The following is an 11,212-nucleotide window of genomic DNA, read 5'->3' as shown; positions in this document are numbered from 1 at the left end:
CCTGACGCAGGCGTCAATCGCAGCACAGGTGTTGAATACCGAGGCCACCTCCGAGGAGACCACTTGGATGCCTTGTCGTATCTTATGCAGGTCTCTCTGGAGCGCCGCGCCACCCTAGTGGCAAGTGATCAGTCGGCTGGTTGCGGGCAGGGTATTGGTCGGCATCAGTGGAGTCTGAATCGTAATTACGGGGTGATCGGAGTCCTGACGGGGTCCCGCTGCGAGTCCTGACAGGGTTGAGCGCTCAGTGCCTTGTGGCGAGGATGGTGGGATAGGTTCCAGCACCATGTTGGATAGATCTCGGCCGCGGGTCCCGTTCCGTGTGGAGGAGAAATATCGTTGTAAAGACGGAGTCCCTCTCTGCAAGGAAGACGTGCCTTCCTTCCTGCGCTTAGACATCTTTTGCTGCTGCAAGGTAGGGTGGTATAAATCGCTGGAAACAGTTTGTAAGTTGATAGCACCATGGAGCTCTCGGAGCACATGACTTACTCCGCCATCAGCAGGACACGCCCCATCTTCTGTCACTTCTTAACTTTATTAGCCTCTCGCCTATATTTCATGTTTTGCTTTGTTTAATTTTTCTGCCAATTCATAAATGACAAAGAAATTCTGGCCAAGATTTAATTAGTGCAGCTTCTTTTTCTTAGTTTTAGCTTCAGCAATATGATAAAGATAACCAGCAACATGTGATTCTTCAGACCAGATATCATTTACATATTTAGCAATCCTACTCTGCATTCCAGTGACCCAATCATTAATATCCTCATTTAATATCCAATTTATCTTTAAAAAAAAACATCACCTGAAATTTGATCAATGCTCTAGCATGCTTCTTACTCAAACCAGCCTCAGATTCTGCACTAGAATTACAATATCTGCTAGGAACACTCTTGGCATCAGACATTTTCTATATTGCAACTGACCATAGCAATAACAAAAGCAAAAAAAAAAATGAAAACAAAATATAATATATTTGCACAATTATATTTCTCTTATTTGTTTCAAACAGGCAAATCTCGGTGCAGGGCCTCCAAATATGTCAGAATATTTACTCTGATAAAATAAACAATATTTAATTTATAAAAAAACAGGCAGGGATCTGGAATTAAGGAGATTCCCTACTAATTTTCACAAATCAATTAATAACTCAAGTTTTATTTGCGCTAATTTAAAGACGAAATAAAAACAATAATGTGCAAAAATATATATATTAACTAAAATCAGTGCAAAGTAATGATCAAAATATAACTGGTGACAATTAAATAATATGGATAGAAATATTACATTATGTAGAATAATAAGTATGGGTTCGGAGGGTCTCGCAGGCGGTGGAAGCACTGTAAGCAGTGCCGCGTGGTTCCCCAGGAAGGAGAAGGATATGTGCGGGCCGGCGCTATAAACAGGTGCCGAGAGGTTCCCCAGCAAGCGCAGGACCTCAGGCAGCCGTTTCCATTAAAAAAATTGAAGTGCATTATCTGCGTTTAGTGACAGGGCATTTTCACGAGTACTAAACGCCGATATGGCACTTGGAAATGGCTGCCTAAGGTCCTGTGCTTGCTGGGGAATCTTGGCAGCCTTCCTGTGAACACACAATAATTCCCTACATCCGGTGTTACTAGTAATACAGAATGATCATTTTAGCTTTTTAAACGGCCCAGTGCCTCTGTTATGTAGGACAGGTATAGCTGCATGGAGGTAGGACTGTGATCACGGTACTTTGGTGGTCCCAATGTGCTCCATGTATGCTGTGTTGGGTGAGATGTACCATGGAGCGGATGCAGCTTACTCAGCTTCTTATCTGCTTCTTGCTGCTGTATCTAGGAGACACTTCCTGTTGCTTTCAGCCAGGAGGATTACAGCACTGTGCCTGGACTGCGGCCTTGCCGAGATTGTGTGAAGCGCCACCTTCAGATCATGTGGGGACCTGCAGAACTCATTAGGCTGCACTAGAACTGCAGGAGGGAGCTTGGGACATTGAGCCAATTTGCAATCATGATCTACCAGCATTAGCTTTGTGGTCGACTGGTAGAACACGATCGACCTAATGGGTATCCCTGATTTAAGGGGTCGAAATTGGGATGCGAGTTTGTCACCTTTTAGGGTGTTCTGGTAGTATGGGTCTAGCATATTACCTCGCTGGTTCCAGTTGACACATATCTTGTGGAAAAACATGCACTTTGGGGATAAAAAATTTGTTTAAAGCACTTTATTGCTATTTCATCATTATATAAGACTTTTTTTTTCTTTGTCTAACGCTTGTTTTTATGGAAATTTAAAGTGCTGTTTTTATGTGTAAAAGTGGATAGGAATTAATAATGTACTGACCATTTGTTTTACTTATTTATCATCACTGTTTGTACAGTGTTTGGGATAACTATATTTATTTTAATGATATTTTTGAAGGTATTAACTTTTTTGATTTAATAATATGTCAAACAGATATTCCCCCAAGAAGCTATTATTGTGACTGAAAATTATACATCTGGCTATTTCACACAGCTAGCCTGTTCCATTGGGGAAAACGATAATGAAACAGGATTATGCGATAGAATGTGGAGGTTAAACTTAATTTGAGCCTAGTTTTGATCTTTTCTCCTTGTTTGTTAATTTTTTTAAACCCATCTTTGTTGAATTCATAAAATATACATTTTTGTGCAAATGAATAAAGCTGTAAGAAGAGCTGTAATATACTGTGTACTAATGCACACTAACAAAAAACATATTTCCACTGCTTTCAGTGTGACTAAGAAGAGATGATTGTGTAATAGTTACTATGAGTTAGTGTACCTTGCAGGCTGCATGCAGTTTACCAGTCCTTAAATGTGGTGGTTGCATTAGTTTTCTTTTTTCAGGCTATGAACATTTTCAGATGGTAAAGAAAATAACTATAGATTTTTCCAGAAATGGCATTGTAACAAGGACATTGTAACTTCCTGAGTTGACCTAAAATCACAAGCAATATTAAACAAAAAAGCCACCGAGCTGTAGATTACATGACACAAACTGCTTTCAATTCACACACAAATTATTATTATTCTGCTTTATTCAGTGGAAAAATAAGTTGTTATTAGGCTTTAAATTCAGGCATCAGAGCATGTGTATTACTTTTGTGAACTAATACATGACTGATTTTGATTAGATATTTGTTTTGTATACTGCAATAATACGGCACACATGATTAATAGCTTTATCTCTCTTTCTTTAACAGAGGAGGAGCGCCCCAGGCCAAGGTGAGAATATTTTGTTTTGTTGATATGTTAGACTGGCAGGTAAAATTTCTCTCTATACAACATCTTTTGTTAAATCTAAAAATACTATATTGTCATATTAAAAATTCAGCCATTCCAGCTTTTAACCCATTCGCTGCCTAGGGTTGCCACATGTCCAGGATTCACCAGCACAGTTCGGTTTTTTAGTCTTGTGTCCGGGTTTCAAGCCATCTGACACTCGGTCACAAGACACTAAGTGCCGATGTGGGCACTTTAAATTAATTGACAGCCGCATCTGCCTAAATCTGCAAGTCTTTGTACCCCTGGTGAGACCCCCTAACTTCCCGCACAGCCACCTGAAAGCATGCATAGCCTACCTGAGATCATGCATAGCCCACCTGAGACCCAACACAGCCACCTGAGAGCACACATAGCCCAGCTGAGACCCCACACACCCACCTGAGAGTCAGCATATCCCACCTGAGACCCAACACAACCACAGAAGAGCCCACATACCCCACCTAAGACCCCAAACAGCCACCTGTGTGGGTGCATAGCCAATCAGAGAGTCTGCATAGCCCACTTGAGAACCTGCATAGCCCACTTGAGACCCCACACAGTCATCTGAGAACCTGCATAGCCAACCTGAGAGTGCACCTAACCCACCTGAGAATCCACACAACCAACTGAGAGCCTGCATAGCCCACCTGAGAACCAACACAGCCATCTAAGAGCCCGCATAGCCCACCTGAGAGTGATGAGCCGCCTGGGAGCCCGGATAGCCCACCTCTGAGCCCACACAGCCACCTGAGGGTATGCAAAAGCTACCAAAGATTCCACACAGCCACTTGAGAGCCTGCATAGCCCACCTGAGACCCCACCTTGTCTTGCCCACCTGAGACCCCACACAGCAACATTGGAGCCCGCATAGCCCACCTGAGACCCCACACAGCCACCAGAGAGCCAGCATAGCCCACCAGAGAGCCCACACAGCCACACAGGAGCCTGCATAGCCCACCGCAGACACCACACAGCCACCCGTGAGCCTGCATAGCCCATCTGAGACCCCACACAGCCACCTGAGAGCCTGCATAGACCACCTGAGAGCCAGCATAGCACATCTGAGACTCCATACAGCCACCTGAGAGTCTGCATAGCCCACCTGAGACCCCACACAGTCACCTGAGAGCCCGAATATCCCTCCGGAGACCCCACACAGCCACCTGAGAGCCCATATAGCCCACCTAAGACCCCAAACAGCATCCCTGAGAGTGTACATATCCCACCAGAGAGTCTGCATAGCCCACCTAAGAGCATGCACAGCCAATCTGAGGCCCTGCAAAGCTATCCGAGAGCCTGCATAGCCCACCTGAGAGCCTACATAGCCATCCAGGGAGGCTGTATAGCCCACCAGAGAGAGTGCATGACCCACCTGGGACCCCACACACCCACCTGAGAGCCCACAGAGCCCACCTGAGACAGTGCATAGACCACAAGAGCCCAAATAGGCACCTGAGACCCCACACAGCCACCTTAGAGCCTGCATAGCTAACCTAAGACTGCACACAGCAACCTGAGAGCCCACATAGTCCACCTGAGAACCCAATCGGCCATCTGAAAACCCTCATAGCCCACCTGAGTGTGCATGTCCCACATGAGAGCCCAAATATCCAACCTGAGACCCCACGCAGCCAAGTAAGAGGCCGCATAGCTCACCTGAGACCCCACACAACCACCTGAGAGACTGCACAGCCACCTGAATACCCATATAGCTTACCTTAGAGCCTCCATAGCCCACCTTAGACCCCACAGTGCAACCTGAGAGCCTGCAAAGCCCACCTGAGAGCCTGCATATCCCTCCTAACACTTCACAACCCAACCTGAGAGCCTGCGCTGCCCACCTGAGAGCACGCATAGCCCACGTAAGACCCCACACAGCAATCTCAGACCCTGCATAGCCCACCTGAGAGCCCACATAGCCCAACTGAGAGTGTTCATAGCCCGCCAGAGTCTGCATAGCCCACCTAAGGCCCCACACAGCCACCTAAGAGCCCGCATAGCCCACCTGAGAGTCTGCATAGCTTATCTGAAAGCCTGCATAGCCCATCTGAGACCCCACACAGCATTCTAAGAAACTGCATAGCCCACGGAGTCCGCACACAGCCGCCTTAGAGTCTGCATAACCCATATAAGACCCCACGCAGCCACCTGAGAGACCACATAGCCCACCTTTGACCTATCACAGCCATATTAGAGCCCACATAGCCCACCAGAGAGCTGACACAGCTATCTGAGAGCCTGCATAGCCCACCTCAGAGTCCACATAGCGCACCTGAGACCCAACACAGCCACCTGAGGGCCTGCATAGTCCACCTAAGGCACCTACATAGTCCAACTAAGAAAACCGCACAGCCACCTTAGAGCCCGCATAGCCCACCTGTCAACCCACACAACCACCTGAGAGACCACATAGCCCACCTTTGACCTATCACAGCCATATTAGAGCCCACATAGCCCACCAGAGAGCTGACACAGCTATCTGAGAGCCTGCATAGCCCACCTCAGAGTCCACATAGCGCACCTGAGACCCAACACAGCCACCTGAGGGCCTGCATAGTCCACCTAAGGCACCAGACAGCAATCTTGGAGCCCGCATAGCCTTCCTGAGACCCCACATAGCCATCTGAGAGCCTACATAGCCCACCTGGGAGCCCACTCAGTCATCTGAGAGCCTGCATAGTCCACCTAAGGCACCAGACAGCAATCTTGGAGCCCGCATAGCCTTCCTGAGACCCCACATAGCCATCTGAGAGCCTACATAGCCCACCTGGGAGCCCACTCAGTCATCTGAGAGCCTGCATAGTCCACCTCAGACCCCACACAGCCACCTGAGAGCCTACATAGTCCACCTAAGACTCCACACAGCCAACTGAGAGGCCACATAGCCCACCAGAGAGCTGACACAGCCACCTGAGAGCCTGCATAGCCCACCTCAGAGCCCACACAGCCATCTGAGAGCCTGCATAGCCCACCTCAGACTCCACACAGCCAACTGAGAGCCCGAATTGCACACCTGAGAGCCTGCATATCCCACCTTATGAGCCCACATAGCCCACCTGAGGCCCAAAACAGTCATATGAGAGCCCACATAGCCCACTTTTGACCTCACACAGCCAGCTTAGAGTTTGCATAGCCCACCTAAGATCCCACACAGCCACCTGAGAGTGCACCTGAGAGATTGCATAGCCCACCTTAGAGCATTAATAGCCCATCTGAGACCCAACAAAGCCATGTGAGAGGCCGCATAGCCCACCTGAGACCTGACACAGCCATGTCAGAGCTTGCAAAATCCACCTAAGAGCCTGCATAGCTCACCTGAGACCCCCACACAGCCACCTGAGAGCCCGCATAGCCCACCTGAGATCCAACACAGCCATCTGAGAGTCCACATAGCCAACCTGAGAGCCTGCATAGCTCAGCCCATAGGGTCCACCTGGGAGTGCGCATAGCCCAGCTGAGAATAAGCAGAGCCACCTGAGAGCCTGCATAGCCCACCTGAGAGTGTGCATAGCTCAGCTGAAAGCGCACATATACCATCTGAGTGCCCACATAGCCAACCTGAGAGTCTGCATAGCCCACCTGAGAGTCCATAGGGCTCGGAAGGTGAACTGATAAGTGAACTGATAAGATCGGAAGGTGAACTTCCATTGAGGATATATCAGACAAGGCAAGACTCTTTACAGGATATCAGCCCTGAGCCAAACAAAGTGTTGCATTGGTGCTGTTGTGAGTAAAAGTATGTCTACACTGAAAGGCAACTTTGTTATCCTCCATGGGTAAAACGCTCAAATGAGTTTGTGAAAACGACACTAAAGGTGCCCATACACCTTACGACCATCGCAAGACTTTTGTCTTGCGATGGTCGTAAGCTTATTAAAAGCTTGTACGATCTGTCCATCAAGGACAGGCCGATCGTACTTGCGATCATCAAAAGCCCGCCCTGCTTCCAATCACTGCATACGGGCAATGTGCGCGTGCGCACTCCGGCCCGTTCGGCAGTTGTCGAACAAGCAGGCCACTACCCGCCGAGAATCGTACGATTCCCGGCAGGTTTTCAAGCCTGCTTGTTCGACAGAAGACATGTGACTGTACAGTAGAAACGGTCGCACGCCTTCCATACACTGTACGATTATCGTACGATTGCGGGATTTTCCGCGATTCTCGTACGAGAATCGTACAGTGTATGGGCACCTTTAGTTGGAGATTATACCTGTCATTGTCTAACAATCTAACAAGTGCAGCTAACAAGTGCAGCTGGTTAGAACCAATCTTAAATTGACATTAAACCCTCAGAGTTTTTAACATAAACCAATACTGTAATGTGTGCCTTAATGTAATCCATGGTAGTTTCCCTTCTCTTTTTAAATCCGTATCTCTTCTCATGCTGTGGGAGAACTTCCCTTTGCAGCTGACTGCCTCTTCCTGTAGTGCTGGCTCAGGCTGTGAACCTACACAGAGACACCATGTATCCATTTCAGAGACAAGGCAGTCTGCTGCAAAACAGAAGTTCTGCCCAGCATGAGCAAAGATACGGATTTAAAAGGAAGAGCAGCAAAGAGAAGGGAAACTACCATGGATTACAGTAAGGCACACATTACAGTATTGTTTTATGTAAAAAAAATCTGAGGGTTTAATGTCACTTTAAGAGCAACCAGCTGAATTATAGGAATTACACTCAGGTGGATGTTTGGGGGCCTGCCAGCATGTTTGAATGTATGTGAGTGAACGTGACAATGTTGTCAATCTTTTTGTTGTTTCAAAATATTTATTGATTTTCATTTAGAAAAAAAAAAAGAACACAAATGGTTCACACAGTATAATGCAATGGCAGAGTATTCGATGCATACAGTGTAATTCAAACTTGAGATGCAGATGCATTGATATACATTATGATGACATCCAATGCATAACCAAGGAAAGATAGGAAAAGAAAAAGGAAGAAAGTCTGATAGGGGGTCCATCAGAGGAGATAACGCCATTAGAAACAAGAAGGTATCACAACGAGTCCGTGAGCATTAGTTATAGTTTAAGGCCATCCAACTCGACCATATGGTCACTCAAGGATCTGTCACAAAAAGGTAAGATTATACATATCCATGTTGGGGTGATGGTGCAGAATCCACGGTTCCCAGACGTTCAGAAATTTAGTGTTAGTGTCAGCCAGGATACAGGACAATCTAATGTTGTCAATCTTTTAATAGTGTTTTGGGCAGTGGTGCAACATTGTAGTTGTGACAATACACTTTTTTATTACATGGTTACAGACCAGAGCTTGTTTTTTTTTTTTTTTTACAGAAATAGTTTTTATGAAGGGTTTTACAGAAACAACTTTTCAAAGCATTCAAAAAAAAGAGACATAGAGCATACACAACGTGCAGACCTTGGTCTCCAAAATATCGAATATATCCTCCACCATACAAAATGTAAATTATCCATGTCTTAAGTACACAGTAAAACCACTGAATGAGGTGTGGACAGGTCCCCACCACCACGTAGGCCACATCTCCACTACCCCTAAAAGACCCACATTGGCCCATGGGGGGTTCACTCCAAGGCACAGGACAGAGAATTGGTAGTGCAGTAATCCTGAGAGTAGAAGGCCAAGGCACTACAAACAGCATGTTACAACAGACAAACATAGAAAGAGAAGAGAAAGGAAAGGGGAAAGAGGAGGCGGGGAGGGAGAAGCAGAGGAAGAAGTGAGGGGGGGAGGGGGAGGGAGTATCCGCCCTCCGTCACAGTTTGTAGAGGGGCAACCGCCAGATATCCCAGGGTAACACCGTCGCAGGCATTGGGGTAACAGAGGTATAGAAACTCACTCACCACAGAGACCGGTACTTCTCAGAATCCAAGAACAAAATCCAGGGCATCCATCTGGCCACAAAGGTATCAGATTGGTCAGCCCGTTCTGCAATTAGCTCCTCAGATCTCATCAGCTAACATTGTTTTGTTGTTATGTGGTATTGGAACCACAGTCGAGAATCACATAAGATGGAATTGGTTCCTCTAGAGCAGGGGTGTCATACTCAATTTAATTGTGGGCCGCATCAACATTATGGTTGCCCTCAAAGGGCCTCTAAGACCATATAAATGTATCTAATCTTTATCATAATTGCATCTGCATTCGATTATCACTGGTTTTAGTAATAACTTAATACCTAGATCTTAAAGTAGAAGTCTAGGAAATGGCCTGGTGGGCCGGATTCGGCCCCTGTGCCTTGAGTTTTGACACATGTGCTGTAGGGTATTTGAAAACAATTTTGAGCAGTTTATGGTTAGTGATCAGATGGTCACTTTCTGATACCCTATGGAGCAACTGTAAATCTTGGAAATTAGAAAATACTATAGACGATCATCTAAGGTTGTACCGCATCCTAAAACCCAAGAGGATCTTGGATAATAATTTTTTACATACATTATAATTTGATTAAAATGGCATATACACTAGGTAGGGAGATAGATGATGAGATTAAAGAAGAATTTAAAAGAGATGGAGTACAGACACAAGATGTGGAATTCAGTATAAATAGAAAATGTTGTCAACATAAAAAACGAATTATTAAACATCTTAACCATAAGTGGGATGTTATGTCCCTGGATTTATATATTGAAGCAGGGATGATCCCCAGAGGTCTGAGAGAAAGGGTAATTCCTGCAAAATATGTGCATAATGAAAGAATTTTAGAGAAATGGAGGAATCAATGCTTTTTGCATGGTCTGGAGGTTATGAAACTGATAGTAGAGGAAGACAATCACAAATGCAGGAACTCAAATTCCAGATAGATGAAAGCTTGAAAGGCTTAGACCCAGATAAGGAACATGATCTCTTTAAGAAATTAAATGATTTCCTGAGAAGTTGAAGAGAACACAGAGGAATTTAAGATCAACCAAACAGTCCTAATTTCAGCAAAATTTGGACGACTGGGAAAAGGGAAATATTTTTGACTAAACATAATGAAGGGGGTGAAGTCAATCTGGAAATAGATTTCATAGGAGTAAAGAGAAAACTACCGAAGAGAGATCAACAAGCGAGAGTAAAGGGGAGGGCCAGAGAAGATCAATTTGTTTTTGTAAACGAGGGAGAGAAAGCTCTAAAGGGCAGACAGATGGTCAGAGAAAAACACTTAAACAAAGGAAAAGAAAGAGATCTAGGAAGTCAAAAGAAAAATGGGGTAGTAAACAGGATGAAAGAATGACGGAATTAGATCCAAAACCTCCCCAGGAAAGTAATCAGGAAAGAAATGAGGTAATTCGTTTGATGGAATATCCATTACAAGAAAATCATATTAGCCTTCTGCAATGAAGACTATCGTTCTTTCCAGTGGAGGGAATGGATGAATTTACGAACTTTAAGGATTTAAACTTATATTTAGGAAAGGTATATTTAAGATATCTACACACCAATAACTAAGTAATCTTGAGAGACAAGGAGGGAGATGGAGAAGTAGGGGACATAGAAGGCTAGGCTTTAAGAGACCTAAATGCATTGCTGGAGGAACATTTGGAGGAAGGAAGATAAAATGGATGAACATTTGGTAGAACAGAGTAACAGAATTAAGGAATAAATCAAAGACAATGCCGCTATTACTGAACAACCGCCATATTAGTATGTTTAAAGATCTGGTATGTATGGTCCACTGGCACGTTCTGCGAATGCGTGCCACCATCTTGGAGGCGGGGAGCATGACGTTACATGACACCTTGAATGCGTGACGTCAGGTGACATATATGTATGTGCCGCCATCTTGGTGTATACCTAGATATACACCAAGATGGCAGCGCCCAACACGTGCGGTGTCATATGACGTCATGCGCCCTGCCTCCAGAAAGCCAAAGGCTGAATCAAAAATAGCATAAAAATCTGTTTTGTTTAATTTTTAGTCTTTGCACATGTCTAATATGTGTGGGGGGGGGGGGGGGTATTTTTCACTTTAAAAAAAATT

The 11,212-nt window shown here is 45.2% G+C and overlaps 1 protein-coding gene across 1 annotated transcript in view; it reads left to right on the top strand.

The window, feature by feature from the left end:
* The first annotated feature begins 286 nt into the window (after positions 1–286).
* Positions 287–11,212, top strand: part of TNNT1 (troponin T1, slow skeletal type) — a 157,013-nt gene continuing 146,087 nt past the window's right edge. Inside the window, exons 1-2 of the mRNA XM_018568265.1 lie at positions 287–415; positions 1,822–1,916. Of these exons, the coding sequence (XP_018423767.1) occupies positions 287–415; positions 1,822–1,916 (224 nt within the window). The remainder of the gene's footprint in view (positions 416–1,821; positions 1,917–11,212) is intronic.

This window comes from Nanorana parkeri, unplaced genomic scaffold, assembly GCF_000935625.1.
Source record: "Nanorana parkeri isolate BGI_ZX_2015 unplaced genomic scaffold, ASM93562v1 scaffold1164, whole genome shotgun sequence".
Taxonomy (NCBI): Eukaryota; Metazoa; Chordata; class Amphibia; order Anura; family Dicroglossidae; genus Nanorana; species Nanorana parkeri.
The sequence above is the reverse complement of the archived record's forward strand: the minus strand, read 5'-3'. Positions and strand labels throughout refer to the sequence as shown.